The sequence below is a fragment of the Podarcis erhardii genome, assembly GCF_964252035.2.
Source record: "Podarcis erhardii genome assembly, chromosome: 6".
Taxonomy (NCBI): Eukaryota; Metazoa; Chordata; class Lepidosauria; order Squamata; family Lacertidae; genus Podarcis; species Podarcis erhardii.
Genome location: NC_138510.1, coordinates 4,238,178 through 4,255,794, shown reverse-complemented (window position 1 = coordinate 4,255,794; position 17,617 = coordinate 4,238,178). Strand labels below are relative to the sequence as shown.

The 17,617-nt window shown below is 47.7% G+C and overlaps 1 protein-coding gene across 6 annotated transcripts in view; it reads right to left on the bottom strand.

Moving 5' to 3' along the window:
* Nucleotides 1-368: 368 nt before the first annotated feature.
* Nucleotides 369-17,617, bottom strand: part of LOC309344909 (sodium-dependent lysophosphatidylcholine symporter 1-B-like) — a 33,621-nt gene continuing 16,372 nt past the window's right edge. For 4 of the 6 annotated variants that reach the window (XM_081867797.1, XM_081867801.1, XM_081867799.1 and 1 more), the window contains exons 6-14: nucleotides 17,163-17,320; nucleotides 14,925-15,015; nucleotides 13,731-13,852; nucleotides 11,580-11,663; nucleotides 10,489-10,572; nucleotides 8,391-8,503; nucleotides 5,535-5,678; nucleotides 4,559-4,735; nucleotides 369-3,286 (exon numbers count right to left, since the gene is read on the bottom strand). In XM_081867797.1, coding sequence (XP_081723923.1) covers nucleotides 3,241-3,286; nucleotides 4,559-4,735; nucleotides 5,535-5,678; nucleotides 8,391-8,503; nucleotides 10,489-10,572; nucleotides 11,580-11,663; nucleotides 13,731-13,852; nucleotides 14,925-15,015; nucleotides 17,163-17,320 — 1,019 coding nt within the window. In that variant the 3' untranslated portion in view covers nucleotides 369-3,240. The remainder of the gene's footprint in view (nucleotides 3,287-4,558; nucleotides 4,736-5,534; nucleotides 5,679-8,390; nucleotides 8,504-10,488; nucleotides 10,573-11,579; nucleotides 11,664-13,730; nucleotides 13,853-14,924; nucleotides 15,016-17,162; nucleotides 17,321-17,617) is intronic. The other 2 variants (XM_081867798.1, XM_081867800.1) reach the window with 2 other exon arrangements.

Genomic DNA, 17,617 nt, shown 5'->3' with positions numbered 1-17,617 from the left:
TTTAGGAGGGAAAAAGTGAGTCTTATAGAGCAAAAAATACGGTAATTCGTTCCAGAGGTCCATTCTTAACCTGAAACTGTTCTTAACCTGAAGCACCACTTTAGCTAATGGGGCCTCCCACTGCCGCCGCACCGCCGGAGCACAATTTCTGTTCTCATCCTGAAGCAAAGTTCTTAACCCAAGGTAATATTTCTGGGTTAGCGGAGTCTGTAACCTGAAGCGTCTGTAACCTGAAGTGTCTGTAACCCGAGGTACCACTGTATATGTGCTTTCACTCATCACCCTCCACTGCAAACACACAGAGGTGAGAGGCAGGAATGGAATAGATGCTCCCCCCCCCCTTTCGCTGAAAATAAGGGACAGTGCACGAGAAGGGAGGAAACAGAAACATCTGTATTGGTTGTCAAAGCATACAAAATACAAAATGAGAAAGGCAGCTTTTGTCAGTTGAAACGAAACAACTCGAGAGATGTCGGAAAATGCAAATATTCAGTCAAACTCCGAAGTATAAAGCACAGCTTGACGCTCGTTACTCTTCCAGCCCACACGGTGTAACATGCAAGTTACAAGAATACCTGAATACAAATTACACCAATTGTGAAGCTTTTAGTAGGATGGGATAACAGCAGCTTTTGATTTCCTGGCACCAAAAAGCCACTGCCTTTCGGAAGGAGGAGGGAGCAACCCAGAATATAATGGGAATGAAGCTGCAGGGGCAGAGAGGGAACAAGCTGTACACAACAGCCCACTCCTGAAGTGCGTTTCTGGCCCTGGGTTGCAGACGAGAAATCAGCTGCTTTTCAGCAAAAGCAACAGCGCAACTGCTTCTATTTCCCCAGGTCTTTGCTGAGGAAGATCAGAGCAGTATTGCATGTAGCAGTGCTGAATCTGGCAAGAATCTGGGCATAGCTGTGGTCGTAATAAAAAGAGATCACATCTGTGTAGCTCTTTAGCGTTTTCAAACCATTTCATGTACACTGTGACCCTTACAACAACTCTGTAAGATGGGCCAGTATAGTATCCAAGCACCCAACTTATTTAAAGGACTGTGTTTGTTGGACATGCAACACTGTCGATCTAATGGAAGTATGTGAAATGTAACCAATATGTTTTTGTGCCTAATTGAACCATTACGTGTAGTGTTGTATATAAGGAAACCATTACGATTGTAACTAACGCCTTATCTCGGTGGGGAGGGGTGTTATGTCCTGAAGTTCTCACCCTGGGCCAGCAGGGGGATACTGTAGATAGTTTTCACTCAGGTCCACATATGCAAATAAGGAATTGAAAGTGACCTTCAGTGATTGGATAGTTACAGAAAGTTGTTACTGTTGCTTTGTAGTCGAGTTCTATATAAGCAGGTTGGCTGAACCCTTCAGCCCAGTTCTGTTCTGGCCTGTGAATAAACAAGAGCTGTTTGAAGAATCACTGTGTCATCTGATATATTCACCCAGAACTTACCAAAATGTCTAGAGAAGAGTGGCTTGTCCAACAGCAAGTATGTGTGTTGACTGAAGGACTCTTTGAATCCAATACGTTGCAGCAACTGTCTATGTTTTTGACAGAGAATCCAAACGCTGCATTAAGCTTTTCAACATTTTGGTGTTCTCTGTCTTCTATCTTCCTGGCGGTAGGATTCCAGTGGGGGGAAATCTCAGGCCTACCTTAATAAGTCACAACCTTTGACCCCCTGATCCCAGTCACATAGCAATGAGAGGCACGAAGGGGAATGCTGTTTGCACTGGAAGAATAAAGCTTCTGCAACTGATGTATGATCATCCGCAGCTTCTTCGTCAAATACAACTCCCCCTGGAAAAAAACACCACCCTAATTAATTGTTATTATTTTTAAAAAGGAATCTTATTTCTGAAATGTCAACCTGGCTCCACGGTGTGATTCACAAAGCACCTATTGTTGCTCTGGCTCTGTGCAATAAACAGGCAAATTACTAACGACTCGCAGTCTAGTTGAAAACACAGATAAAAGCCATCAGTGTGCATGGCAACCACATTAGCACATACCGAAATAGACCAGACCACAAGATTCCGTTGCTAAATGGCTCGAAGGATGTCGGCACCCATAGCCTCACAAACAGGCAGGCGGCGTGTCGTCAGGAAGCTGGGACCAGGTTGGGAGAGCTGGTGTGCCCCAGAGCCTTGTCCCCCACCGGAGGGAGGCGATTCCCATAACCAGGAAAGTGGAGGCTATTTTGTAGGGGAGGTTGGAAGCTAAGGATCGGTCTGGGTCAAGGAGGTCTCATCAGCATGTTCAGTGAGGTGCTTGCCTTGACCTGGAGCGCTTGGGAACAATGCTAATAGCCTGTCAGAAGAATGTCATGGTAGGTCCCAGTCAGGACCTGGAGAAAGGTCAACTCATGCCAGGCCAGCTGGGTGAGTCACATCTTATTTCCCTCTGGGCACAGATCCTTCTAGCTCAGAGTTATCTACTCTGACTCTCCAATCAGCTCCTCAGCCCTCCTAACCTGAGATCTTTTAACTCAAGACACTGAAGGTGGAACCTGAGACCTTCAATATTCACGACATGTTCTCTACCGCTGAGATCATGCCCTCTGCCTCTCTAAACTGAGCTAAATAAGCATCCTTCTTGCCATGGGTAGGTATCAAACAGATGCCACTATACAGATGAATGCATAAAGGTCCCAGTTCAGCTTGCAAATAAGATAGCTTTGTGTTCCGGAGATTGCAGAAGACCAAAATACCTGTGAAAACGACTGGGGTTGAGAGAGACCCATAATGATATTGAGTGCAGCTGCCCGGGGTCAACCTCCGGGCAGCTGAGTTCCAGTTCTCTAAAATGTCCTGAAATTGAATATGCATTTGGCCTAGTTTCCTTACTCATATGTGAGGAGCTTACATAAATCGTATGAGTGCAGAAGACGAGTCACTGAATCATAGCACAATCCATTCTCTTTCCAAGGCAAGAGATATTTGTTACATAAATGGACATTAAAAGTCCCTGCGTTTGTAGAACCACCAGCTTGTTGTTCCTGCTCCCCTGAGAAAGAAGTTCATTCCAGTTTTTAAAGCGAAGTCTCTGCTTGTTCCATCCTCAGGGATTTGTCCCTGGGCAAGAGATGGTTGTAAAAATGTTGAGCTCCGTGGAGTTAATTTCTTTGGCATCTTGCGGAAGCGCTCGAGAGGTCTTCACTGCTGATCCCAGATGAAAAAAAGGAAGACGCCAGAGACTTTCCCGCAAGTAGTCATGAATTCCCTCCAGAAACTAACTCGCCTCTGATTCTGGGCGTTCTGCCTGACCCTGATGCCTGCTTAGAAAAAACAGCAAAGATGAACGTGAAATCGGAGGAGCGACTCAGCGTCTAAAGGTCAGTGCGGAGAGGGAAATTACAGAAGAGCTCTCCGAAAGGGGGCAAACAAGCTCATAGAGCAGCCTTTGCAGACCTGGTGCCCCCGGAAGTTGTTGGACTACAATTCCCATCAGCCCCAGCAAACGTGCAGGCACCATTGGGAGCGCACTGCAAATTGTGCATAAACAGCCATCTCTCCACCTGCCACTCACCCCACATCACATATGGGGGAAGCAGCTTTGGGATCCAGGATAGACCTCATCAGGGCTATGGCCAGGAGGCAGGGGTAAGACTTTTGGGGGTGGGTGGATAGGTGATTTTGGCTGGATAAGGTCAGTGGAAGGAGATAAGCCTCTCTTCCCTCTCTGTGCATTTTCTTTTGTCTCCTTCAGCCCCAATGAAAGCATATCCAGTATATCTGAAGGAGTGTCTCCACCCCCATGGTTCTGCCCGGACACTGAGGTCCAGCGCCAAGGGCCTTCTGGTGGTTCCCTCACTGCAAGAAGCCAAGTTACAGGGAACCAAGCAGAGGGCCTTCTCGGTGGTGGTGCCCGCCCTTTGGAACGCCCTCCCACCAGATGTCAAAGAGAAGAACAACTACCAGACTTTTAGAAGACATCTGAAGGCAGCCCTCTTTAGGGAAGCTTTTAATTTTTGACAGACTACTACTGTATTTTAATATTTTGTTGGAACCCAGCCAGATGGGTGGGGTATAAATAACAAATTACTATTATTATTATTATTATTATTATTATTATTATTATTATTATTTCTCAGGGTTCCCTGGAAAGATGGAATGACTTGACTGCCAAGCCAGTTGACATCTACAGCACGATCTTGTCTTACGTGTTGGTGGTCATTTCAGTGAGCTTTTGCTAACCTGGTGCCCCTACAGATTCTTTGAATGTGTCTGGTCCAGCTCGACGGAGCCTTGTTTAAGTTTTGGGGGTCCTGCCACTGCATCACGCTCCCGAAAACTCACCCAAGTCAAATCATGAGCGCCTTGGGGAAGAATTGTAAGGTCTCCGAGGCCAGTCAGACTTCAGCCTGAAAGGGCATGGGTTAATCCAGCAATGTCTGTCTCCCGTTTTAAATGGGATTGTACATGTGGTCTAAAATGCCCAACCCAAGTCTTTAGGATAGGGAAGCCTGTGCCTTTAATTTGGGGTGACCCTCCACCACTTTAAGGTTCTCCAACTCTTCTGCTCCACATGGGGGGAACCCCATCCTTACCCAGTCGCCTCCATTTCCACTCTGATCTGCTTCCTCCGCTTCTCGTCGATGGGGTAGGAGCAGAAGACGGCCATGGAGGAGAGCAGCAGGGCAATGGGAACAGGCGCCATGAGAATCTGCAGCGTCAGGATAACCTGGGGGTTATGTGTGCAGTCCGTGGCTCTGTAACCTGCAAAACTGGAAAAGTTTTTTTTTTTAATTAAAAAATAGATTATTTATTTATTTATATGCCACTTTTTCCTCCAAGGAGCGTGGTTCCCTTCCTCCTCATTTATCCTCACAACAACAACCCTGTGAGGAAGGTTAAACTGATGACTGGCCCAAGGTCACCCAGTGAGAGCTCCATGGCCAAGTGGGAGATTTGAACCCTGGTTTCCCAGGTCCTAGTCCAGCACTCTAACCACTGCACCATGAGGGCTCTTAAGCCAGCTCTGCCTCTAGGTCATGGGTAGGCAAACTAAGGCCCGGGGGCTGTATCTGGCCCAATCGCCTTCTCAATCCACCCCACGGACGGTCCAGGAATCAGCGTGTTTTTACATGAGTAGAATGTGTGCTTTTATTTAAAATGCATCTCTGGGTTATTTGTAAAAGGTAAAGGGACCCCTGACAATTAAGTCCAGTCGTGAACGACTCTGGGGTCGCGGCGCTCATCTCGCTTTAAAGGCTGAGGGAGCCGGCATTTGTCTGCAGACAGTTTTTCCTGGTCATGTGGCCTGCATGACTAAGCCGCTTCTGGCGAAACCAGAGCAGCGCACGGAAACCTTCTCGCTGGAGCGGTACTGTGGTTTAACCTTTAAATGTATGCCTGACCAGGAAAAGCTGAGAAAGGCAGAGAGGTTGGTGGATGAGGCCTTCATTATTTTAGAAACCTTGATCTTATTATAAACAGAGCACATAAAGGAACACGACAAGCGAAAGGGATTTGGGGACAGTGTTTGTGGCTTAGGAGCAACAAGGCTGGAACGAAGGGGCTTACTGCAAACTCATGGTGGAAATCCCAAGGGAGAGGCCGGCGGCGAGCTTGTTGAAGAAAACGTAGAATGAGTAGAAGAAAGCTTCCAGGTTGAGGCAGGTGGGGTTCTGCAGCTTGAAATCATCCACTGCGTCTGGAAGCATGGACCTAGGGAACAGGAGGAGATCAAGTCAGGAGGTTTGCACCTGCAAGACAGTCACCACGGCATCAAGCAACAATTCACCCATGAATGAGCAAATCTAAGGTTGCTTCAAGACAACTTCCCTATTAAGCATAAATCTCAATGTTTTAAGGGACACGGGTGGCGCTGTGGGTTAAACCACTGAGCCTAGGACTTGCTGATCAGAAGGTCGGCAGTTCGAATCCCCGCGACGGGGTGAGCTCCCGTTGCTCAGTCCCTGCTCCTGCCAACCTAGCAGTTTGAAAGCACATCAAAGTGCAAGTAGATAAATAGGTACCGCTCCGGCGGGAAGGTAAATGGCGTTTCCTTGCGCTGCTCTGGTTCACCAGATGCGGCTTAGTCATGCTGGCCACATGACCCGGAAGCTGTCTGTGGACAAACGCCTATAGAGCGAGATGAGTGCGCAACCCCAGATTTGGTCACGACTGGACCGAATGGTCAGGGGTCCCTTTACCTTTACCTTTAATGTTTGATATCTAGTGATAAAAGTTTCCCCCATATCGTCTCATAGAGGTTTTTAGTAACAGATACTGTAAACACTTGGAAAACGCAGCAAGCGAAAAGATAAAAAACAACAACAGTCAGTCCCTTTTCAGCTCTGAAAAACCAGTGCATCCATTAGTTCCTTAAATAATAATTTTGGATTCTTTCTACTTACCATCTGTTATTTTCCTACAGTTTCCCCCGTTACGCTTTTATAAATGATGCATGGGATTATTTGTGTTGTGTGGAATTCTCTAAGTGAAAAGGATGGCAGATCATTAGTTTCTTTAGTACTATGCCCTACTGTGAAATTATTATGGGAAGATTATATATGTCATTATAATAATACTAGCTTTACTGGCTGGAGAAGCTGCGTTTTTTGGTCCCTGCTCCTGCCAACCTAGAGGTTCGAAAGCACGTCAAAGTGCAAGTAGATAAATAGGTACCACTCCAGCGGGAAGGTAAACGGCGTTTCCGTGCGCTGCTCTGGTTCGCCAGAAGGGGCTTAGTCATGCTGGCCACATGACCCGGAAGCTGTATGCGGCTCCCTCAGCCAGTAAAGCGAGATGAGCGCTGCAACCCCAGAGTCGGCCACGACTGGACCTAATGGTCAGGGGTCCCTTTACCTTACTCAGTGTTTTTGCACAAAGTCTGCAGGGAGGTTGCCTGTCAAACATTCGTTCCGATTCCTTTGCAAGGAATCTGTGTCAAGCAAGTGCGGTTCCCTCCATTGTTTTCCTTATCTCAGAAATTCCACCGGCAAAATAGCAACTGTTGGTGCAAAAGGGACGAAGCCCAGGGACTCAAACTTCCCAGGCACTCGGGGACTTTGCTATGTTACATTTGCCACGGACCTCGCAGAGCTGCTGCCAGTCCCAGTGGACAAAATTAGCCTGAAATCGAGATACTAGATGTCCCTAAAGGTTCTGACAACCCTCCAGCTGGGGGCACAATTTTCCCTGGGTGCTGAAAGGGTGCTAGAGGAACAATGCAGGCTCTTAGGAGCTTTGCTGGTGCTAATAAATAATTGGGTGCACCCTTCCCACCTTGGAACAAATCTACGCTTCCAGGTGCCATAAGAAAGCTGCAGAGATAGCGCAGGATAGTGCGCACCCAGGAAATCATCTCTTTCAGCTTCTGCCTTCTGGAAGAACGTACAGGGTTATAAAGACTAGGACTAGCCGCCTGAGAAACCAAATGCGATTTTGGTTCTAAACACAGTGTAAGGTAGTTTCTGTGGGAGTATATTGTATTTAATTATGGGGTATTTTTAGGGGGTTAACCAGGCTGGGATAGCAGGCTTGTTGGTTTTTGAATGTTTGTTGTAGATTTTTTCAATTTCGTTGTTCTGTATGGGACAACGACAATAAAGATTACCATATCGTATCATCGTATTGAAAGACAGATGAGATTGAGGGGCAAGGCCGGCTCATCCATTAGCCTCAGTGAGGCAGTCGCCTCAGGCAGAAGGCTGGGCGAAGCTGGGAGGGAAGGTAGATCTGGTTCACAAGGAGCGTGCCGCTTGCCACCTTCTGTGCCTGCTGCCATTGCCACCTCCAGCCCCCCATTTTCTCTCCCACTGCCTTCAGAGTATCGGGACTTCCCTGGGCCACCTCCAGCCACCTCATTTTGTTTTGCCTCAAGCGGCAAAATCTCTTGGGCTGGTCGTGCCAAGGGGCAAGTAGGAATTAGAAGAAGAGGAAGAAGAGTTTGGATTTGATATCCTGCTTTATCACTACCCAAAGGAGTCTCAAAGCGGCTCACAATCTCCTTTCCCTTCCTCCCCCACAACAAACACTCTGTGAGGTGAGTGGGGCTGAGAGACTTCAGAGAAGTGTGACTGGACCAAGGTCACCCAGCAGCTGCATGTGGAGGAGCAGGGAAGCGAACCCGGTTCCCCAGATTACGAGACTACCGCTCTTAACCACTACACCACATTGGCTCTCAGAAAACTCCAAACGGAAAAACTTGCTGAAGCAAATGCAGCGGCAGACCCTGTTATAGATCTCTCTCATGCTTGTTTTTCTCACATCCATGTGTGTAGCGCTGCATTTTATGAACCAAGTGCCTCTGAGAGTTCCCGGAGTGCCGAAGTGCTGGAAAGCATAGCACGGGATTTCAGGAAGCTTCCGTCCGGATGCGATACGCCCTCCCCAGACGAGCCCGCTATTGTTCGGGACTTCCCTTCCGCTCACCATGGCAACAAGTAGAGGACGGCGAGGCTGCTTCCTGCCAGGGCGACCATGAAGACGTAGACCAGGAAGTTGTGGGTCACGACCGTGATAACAATGAGAGACGGGATGATCAGCTGCAGCAGACAAGGTGAGCGGGAGGAGGAGAGGAAAGAAAAAGAGGAAAAAGAGCCACCTCATCGACAACTAGTAGCCAGGATGGCTACCTGATCTACCTACGCTGTCAGAGATGGGATACACCTGAATGCTAGTTGTGGGAAATTGCAAGTGGGGAGAGCTGCTCTCACACTCAGGTCCTGCTTGCGGGATTCCCATGGGGGTCTTGTCACAGAGGCATGCCAGTCCGTAATCACACAGTTCAAAGATGGGGTGAATTCAACCTCCACAGACTTGGTGGGATGTCAGGCCTAATGAGCACAGCAGCTCGTTCCTGCTGGTCTTCCTCCATCAGTTGACAAGATGGAAAGCCCTCACTTCCTCACAGCCATCTACCGTATTTTTCGCTCTATAGGACGCACTTTCTCCCCTCCAAAAATTAAGGGGAAATGTTTGTGCGTCCTATAGAGCGAATGCAGGCTGCGCAAAGCCTTTGCAGGGCAGCGGGGTGAAGGCACCCCTCTGTTCTGCGGAGGCTTCAAAGGCTGCACTCCGGGGGCTTCAGGCAGCTATCCACAAGCCTGTGGAGCGCAGCAGGAGTTCCACAACCTGATCTACAGCTTTACTTGTAGGTCTCATTTGTTACCCCTCTGGAATTTGGCATATATATTTTTCCAACCTGTCCCTGATGGTTTTCTATAGCCAGTTGGCTCTTAACATTATATTAGGTGATATACAGTGTTTAAGGCTCACCTCTGCAGTCACAGTGCAGTCTTGGACCAATATCTCTCTTTTGGAAATGCATAATCTCACTGACACTCTCTCTCTCTCTCTCTCTCTCTCTCTCTCTCTCTCTCAGCACATCCTAGATGTGTCAGGTGCTTTTCACTGACATAGTACTTTTAAGTACTTAGCACTTTTAATCTGCAGGGTAGAAAAATTTCAGAGATGCTCCAATCCTGCTCTCTCCTGGCACAATGCCTGGTGGAGAAAAGGGCCTCATCCAAGGTTTTTTTCTCCACATCACAGGTTTGTTACATTACTGGAAAATTTATTTGGCTTGTTAGTCACTTATAGAAAAGTGTAAAAGCTGGGGGCGGGGCGAGTCTCTAAGCAACTTTTAAAAAGAGAGCATAAAGTATATAATAAAAACAGATAATAAACTTCAGGAAAACTATTATGAAACTTATGAAACAGACCCAGCAACAGCGGGAAACTTCAGCGGCAGGAAACATCAACAAACAAGAGAACAGTTGACTTAATCCAGGGGTAGGCAATCTAAGGCCCAGGGGCCGGATCTGGCCCAATCACCTTCTCAGTCTGGCCCGCGGATGGTCTGGGAATCAGCGTGTTTTTACATGAGTAGAATGTGTGCTTTTCTTTAAAATGCATCTCTGGGTTATTTGTGGGGCCTGCCTGGTATTTTTACATGAGTAGAATGTGTGTTTTTATTTAAAATGCATCTCTGGGTTATTTGTGGGGCATAAGAATTCATTCATTCCCCTCCCCCCCAAATATGGTCTAAGGGACAGTGGACCGGCCCCCTGCTGAAAAAGTTTGCTGACCTCTGACTTAATCTGTCCAGTGCCTTTTCGGTGGTGGCACCCGCCCTGTGAAACACTCTCCCACCAGATGTCAAAGAGAAGAAGAACTACCAGACTTTTAGAAGACATCTGAAGGCAGCCCTGTTTAGGGAAGCTTTTAATGTTTAACAGACTACTGTATTTTGATACTTTGTTGGAAGCCGCCCAGAGTTGCTGGGGAAACCCAGCCAGATGGGTGGGGTATAAATAATAAATTATTATTATTATTATTATTATTATTATTATTATTATTAAAGATGTCAATGACGGAGCCAGGCAGGCTTCCCTGCGGAGAGCATGCCACGAGGAGGAAGCCATGGCTAAAACGGTCCCTTTTCCTTGTCGCCACCCTCTGCAATTGCAACTGAAAAAGGCAAAATGCAGACAAGTCATTGAGAACAGGTCTTGTGATGGACACTCACCGAGAGGCCTATGAAGACAGCCATCTTCTTCCCAAACCTTACCAGGAACCACTGCCAGACAGGGATGGAGAGGCAGGCGACCACCTGGGTAAGAGAGGGGAGAGGAAACTCAACACCCCATATGACCCAGAGCTCTTTGGCACAACAAAAAAGGAATGGCAAGACAAACTGTTAGAGTATATTGAACTGGCCAGATTAACAGAGGCAGCTAGAGATCACACTAGACAAGAGTTTCAAAAAGCAGGGGGGAAATGCAGAGAATACTTCACAAATCAATGCCCTAAAATACATACCTGGACTTGTCTTGATTAATGTTTGCAGGAGACTTTGTGGATATTTAAGTTATAATTAGAAAAATCTTAATTATTATTCATAAAGGAAACAGCTTATAAGAAGTAAATAATGAGGGCAGATACAGGATAAAGGAAGTCTTTTATTTGGTTGTTTGTATTGTTGTATGTTATGCTTATTGTATGTTATGTTCAACTAAAATGTTGGATTAAGCTAAAATTGCGAAACTGACCAGAAAGCTCAGGAACCAAGAAAACAAAAACTTCAAGAAAGGAGGGGGGGGGGAATTATAATTTATTTAAGAGACCACTGTAAGCAGATGAAAACATTTGCAGGATGTTAATCTCACTTGTAATGTAACAAACGCTGTGGATAATATGGATAGATATAAGATATAGATTTGATATAATATGCAGTTGAAAACATTGACATTAGGACGGAGGGGATGGGGGGAGGTCTCGAGATTCAGAGAAATCTCTCTGTAGTGGTACCTCGGTTGTGGAATGTAACCCGATCTGGAAGACCATTCGACTTCCGAAACATTCGACAACCATGGCGCAAAGGGCAGTATGCAAAGTCAATGCAGAAAATGTGGAAAAAAACACAGCAGAAGCCGTTTGACTTCTGAGGCGCGTTCGAAAACGTAAGCATTTACTTCCGCTTTTTCGGCATTCAAAAACCAAAATGTTCGGCTACCGAGATGCTCAAAAACCAAGGTACTACTGTATATGGAAATGTATTTGGTTTAGTTAGAAATTTGTATTTGAAAAATCAAATAAAAAAGGTCAGGCAATACGTACCAACATGATGAGCACCAGATGCTGGAAGCTGCCAGGCAGTCCAGCTGCATGAGTGCAGAAGAAGGCAAAGATTCCCTGGGCAAGCTGTGGGTGGAAACGGAAGAGCCTCAGAGAGCATTCGGGCGCTGAACGGGCGAGTGTGGCTTGCCACTCCCTGCTAAACCATTGCTTCAATTTTTATCCTCAGTGACCGTCAAGGAGGCTGTTTTCAGAATGAAAATCAGTGGTGGGGAAACACCACCTTGCCAGGTTCTTTTGGTCAAGCCACACTCACCTGCCCTTACCTGGGGCAGGTAAAGATACACCTGGACTGAAAGTGCGTTTTGCACATGCTGCCAGTCAGTGGCACCTGCAAAGCAGGGTGCACCTCTGTGCTGGGCACCAGGCTTTGCAAGCTGGCAACGGACCGTGCAAATAATTCAAGGAAGGTTAAATGGTAAAGGTAAAGGGACCCCTGACCATTAGGTCCAGTCGTGACCGACTCTGGGGTTGCGGCGCTCATCTCGCTTTACTGGCCGAGGGAGCCAGCGTGCAGTTTCCGGGTCACGTGGCCAGCATGACTAAGCCGCTTCTGGCGAACCAGAGCAGCGCACAGAAATGCTGTTTATCTTCCCGCTGGAATGGTACCTGTTTATCTACTTGCACTTTGACGTGCTTTCGAACTGCTAGGTTGGCAGGAGCAGGCACCGAGCAACGGGAGCTCACCCCGTCATGGGGATTCGAACTGCTAACCTTCTGATCGGCAAGTCCTAGGCTCTGTGGTTTAACCCACAGCACCACCTGTGTCCCAACCTTCAAAGGTAGCCCCTGCTAAATTATGGAACTCTCACCCACAGGAGGTAGCCACCAATTTGGATGGCTTTAAAAGAGGGTTGGTCAAATTCATGGAGGAGAAGAGGGTGACCAATGGCTATCAGCCATACGTTTCCGTGAGCTCTGGTTTCCATCACGGAGTCTTGTTCCGCCAGAAGCGGTTTAGTCCTGCTGGCACATGACCTGGAAAGCTGTCTGTGAACAAACGCCGTCTCCCTCGCCCTGAAAGCGAGATGAGCACTGCAACCCCAGAGTTGCCTTTGACTGGACTTAATTGTCCATGTGTCCTTCGCCTTCGCCTTACTAGCCATTATGGCTCAGCTCTGCCTCCAAAGACAAAAAGAGCTGCTGAAAACCACTGGAAGGAAGAGGGATCTTGCACTCAGATCCCGCTTGCCAGTTTCCCATAATGGGGATCTAGTTGGCCAAAGTGAGAACAGGATACTGGACTAGATGGGAGCTGGCCTGATCCAGAGCACTCTTCTTAACATCCTTACCAGGTTGGGGAAAAGCTGAGCTTAACCCAGCATTGTCCACTCAGTGAACAGGGACGGAAGGAGCAAAGGGCTTTCCCATCCCTTGCTATGGACCCCGTTAACTGGAGATGCCATCAATCAAACCTTCAGCAAGCCAAGCAGGTGCTCTACAGGACCGCCTTTCCTGGTCTGCCCCGCAGAGGACCTTAAGTTCCGTGAATAATCATAGTTTAGAGGTCGCGGGCCCTAAGGAAGTCAGACTATCCTCCACCAGGGCCAGGGCCTTCTCAGTGGTGGCTCCAACCTGCTAGAATGCTCTGTCGCATGAGACCAGGGCCCTGCAGGATTTAACTTCCTTCCGCAGGGCCTGTAAGGCAGAGCTATTCTGCCTGGCTTTCAACTTGAACTTAGCCTGATCTTTTATTCCCCTTCCTTCCCTCCCCCTTCCCTTTTTATGAAGATTAGCTGCTCTGGGATCCCACAGCTAATTCTCTCCTGGTCCCCTCACTGGCCCAAATAGGACTAATTTAACCAGCTAGCCCTGGTGATCATCTAATGTTTATTGGATGGGTTTCCCCCCCAAACTGATTTTTGAATTCTGAATTTATTGTTATTCATGTTTTATACTGTATTTTATGCTGTTTTTTGTTGCATCAATTAAGTGTTTTAAATTTGTTGTTAGCCGCCCTGAGCCCGGTTTCCTGAACCGGGAAGGGCGGGGTATAAATAAAAAAATATTATTTATTATTATTACTGCTGAGCTATGGCCCATCCAGCAAATTCAGTGTACCGCTGAGCAATTGTGTCCCGCTTCCGCCTCAGGAAAGCCCTGTTACCCAGCCATGGTAGGGCCTGCTGTTACCTGGAAGGCCAGCGATGCCAGCAAGAAACCTGCAAGGAGCCGGGTGTAGGAGCTGTGGTTTAGGACGGCCCGCAGACTGGCAAAGAATGGGAGTCTGGTCTTCCCCAAAGGGGTGTATCGTCCTGGCAAAAATAAATAAAGAGGGAAGAAAGGAACAGTAACATGGATTTATTTCTGCCATTTCTGAATTGCCTTTCTGCACCAGAATGCCCAAGGCAAACGTATGATGTAATAGAAGGGGAGCAGGTTAGCATTAACTTCCTTTAGACTTTCCTTTCGCAAACCAAGTTGATGGCAAAATTAACTGAGAAGCTCAGAAACCAAGAGGGCAAGAACTTTTTAAAAAAAGAATGGGAAAAGTTTATAATTTACTTACAAGTAAGTAGGTTAAAACATTAGCAGGATTTTAACAACACTTATGATGTAGTGGAAAGAATGGATAATTTGGAAGGACAAAAATTTGGACATATTGGTGTTGTTGTTGTTTAGTCGTGTCCGACTCTTCGTGACCCCATGGACCAGAGCACGCCAGGCACTCCTGTCTTCCACTGCCTCCCACAGTTTGGTGAAACTCATGCTGGACTGCAAGAAGATCAAACCTCTCCATTCTGAAGGAAATCAGCCCTGAGTGCTCACTGGAAGGACAGATCCTGAAGCTGAGGCTCCAAGACTTTGGCCACCACATGAGAAGAGAAGACTCCCTGGAAAAGACCCTGATGTTGGGAAAAATGGAGGGCACAAGGAGAAGGGGACAATGGAGGACGAGATGGTGGGACAGTGTTCTCGAAGCTACCAACATGAGACTGACCAAACTGCGGGAGGCAGTGGAAGACAGGAGTGCCTGGCGTGCTCTGGTCCAGGGGGTCACGAAGAGTCGGGCACGACTAAACGACTAAACAACAATGCATTTCTTTGTTCACAGGGTGTTTCCAGACAGGATCTTAATATTGCAAGCAGGCAATTCAGAAGATGCAAATGGGTGATTGGCAACACACTGGGTGTGTTTTTAACTTTTTCAGAAGGGAAGATGGGTCTTGTTTTGGACTTTGCAAAGAATCTTGCATGCATAAGCCGCAGCCATCCCACGATAAGCATCTGTCTGGATGTACCCTGGATCTTGTGACCAGGCCCAGGGCTGAACCTTCAAGAAAAGTCACATTGAGCGCCAAATACATGTAATAGTTATACATTTACCTGGCTGCTCTTTCACTCCCAAGAAGAGGACCAAACAGGAAAGGAAATAAAGAGAGCCAAGGACCAGGGAGGCGACAACATACGCCGTGCGCTGAAAGGGAAACGGAGAAAACCATTTACTGGCCAAGTGCAAAATCACAGCCAGTCAAAATCTGATGGCTTGTTCTCTGGCGCAATGCATGCATATTTCACTCAGAGTAAACCCATTGAAGGGACTGGACCTAAGTTAGTCGTGTTTGTTCATTTAGGGAAGTTTTTAATGTTTTAAATTCTATTGTGCTTTTAATTTTGTTGGGAGCCACCCAGAGTAGTATGGAAATATTAAGGATTGTAGGAAAGCATACAGTGGTACCTCGGTTTAAGAACAGCCCTGTTCACAAACTATTTGGTTAACGAACTACGCAAAACTGGAAGTAGTGTCCTGGTTTTCAAAATTCACCTTGGTCTAAGAACGGTTTCGGTTTACGAATGGGCTTCTGGAGCGGATTAAGTTCATAAGCCGAGGTACCACTGTATATTGAATAAGTATTAGCCTTCCTTCACTCACACTAGTAAGTGATGTAGCAGAGAAGATTCCCCTCAATATAGTTGCAGGTTCATTTGAATCTCTTCGTTAAGTTTATTCCTGGTGTCCCCTTTTGATCCCGCTTAAAAGAATAAAGACACAAGAGTCTTTCTGAGCAAAGTAACAAAAGGTTTATTCACATTTCACTTCGCAGTATGATTCCCGGAAGGCAGGCTTTTCTTAATAGTTACCCAAGAATCTCCAGGTTCATCTGATAGGGAGACTGAACTCATGTGCTGCTGGCTGAGAGCCAGCAGACAGCAAAATTGCATTAAGGCAACAAAATGGCTGCAGGAGAGAAGCATGGCAGCAAAAGAACAGCAACAAGGAAGTATGGAGAAGGCTGAGAACATGGCTTCGTGACGTGGCTCTTTTGTGGAGTCAGCGAGAACCACACTCATCTCCCAGGTCACATGCAGGGAGAGGAAGCTAAGAGGAAGTTACACTGACAGGATGTTTCCCTGCCTGTGCCTCTCTAGGAAATAAGGAATGCTGCATCTGACTGCACCAATGGATTACGGTACATCCCACAAGTGGCTGGGGAAACCCAGCCAGAAGGGCGGGGTATAAATAATGAATTATTATTATTATTACTACAGTGGTGCCTCGCAAGACGAAAAGAATCCATTCCACGATTCTCTTCGTCTAGCGGTTTTTTCGTCTTGCGAAGCAAGCCCATTGATGGCTTAGCGGATTAGCGCTATTAGCGGCTTAGCGGCTTTTAGCGGCTTAGCGGCTTAGCGGATCAGCTGATAAGCGGCTTAGCGGCTTAGAAAAAGGGGGGGGAGGGGAAAAAACCTGCAGGAACTCGCAAGACATTTTCATCTTGCAAAGCAAGCCCATAGGGAAATTCGTTTTGCGAAGCGCCTCCAAAACAGAAAACCCTTTCGTCTAGCGGGTTTTCCGTCTTGCGAGGCGTTCGTCTTGCGGGGCACCACTGTACTGCTGCTCCTGCCCACCTAGCAGTTTGAAAGCGCGTCAAAGTGCAAGTAGATAAATAGGTACCGCTCCGGCGGGAAGGGAAACGGCGTTTCCGTGCGCTGCTCTTGTTCGCCAAAAGCGGCTTAGTCATGCTGGCCACATGACCCAGAAGCTGTACACCGGCTCCCTCGGCCAATAAAGCGAGATGAGTGCCGCAACCCCAGAGCCAGCCATGACTGGACCTAATGGTCAGGGTTCCCTTTACCTTTTACTACTACAGTGGACACTCGCGTTGCAAACGTGATCCATGTGGGAAGCACGTTCGCAACCCACAGCGCTGCGCGTGTGTACGAGCAAGTTGCAATTTGGTCTTCTGCGCATGCGCAAAGCACGATTTGGCACTTCTGCGCATGCGCGACTGCCAAAACCTGGAAGTAACCGATTCCGGTACTTCCAGGTTTTGGCATATCCGTAACCCAAAAAAACGCGACCTGAAGCGTCTGTAACCCAGGGTACGATTGTACTACTATTATTAATGGATCTAATCTGAATAAGGATGGCAGCATGGGGGAATGGAGCCTCCTCAAGGAAGGTTACGCTTGCTAGAACCCTGAACAGGAGCAGCTCTGTTAGCCTGGGGCACGCTGCAACATTTTGTTGCAGCTCTCGCTTGTTCCATGCGACTCCCAGTCCCATTTCAGCTCCCATATGGCTGGTTGCCTACAGCAGGCGAGGGCTGGCCCAACTCTTACCGCATTCTCCAGCACATCCGGGAGCAGAGAGGTGTCGTTTTCTGCCAGGGTGCCATTCGCCACGTCGCACCTCTTCCTCATGCTGGCGTGGTGACTCCCGACGATTTGCCCCTGGATACCCGACCCCACCAGGGTGCTCAGCATCTCCACTCCCATCCCTGCCGAAAACCATGGAAAAGTGGGAGAGGCGTGAGCGGAAAGGACACGCAGCACAGCTCTAAACCGGGGGGGGGGGGGCAGTCCCCAAGGCTCTTCCATCTGGCCCTCAGGACTCCACCCAGACCACACACCCTTCCCCTAGGCCAGACCCCTCACCATCCCCATCTCACACCCTCCTTGAGTGATATTTGCCTGCCCAGAAGGGGCCTGGATAGAGATCAGAATGGCGCCTGCAGATGTTTCTACAACTCTGGATTTTGCATGGCTGGAACCTAGCCCATGGTTACCAGGCGTCC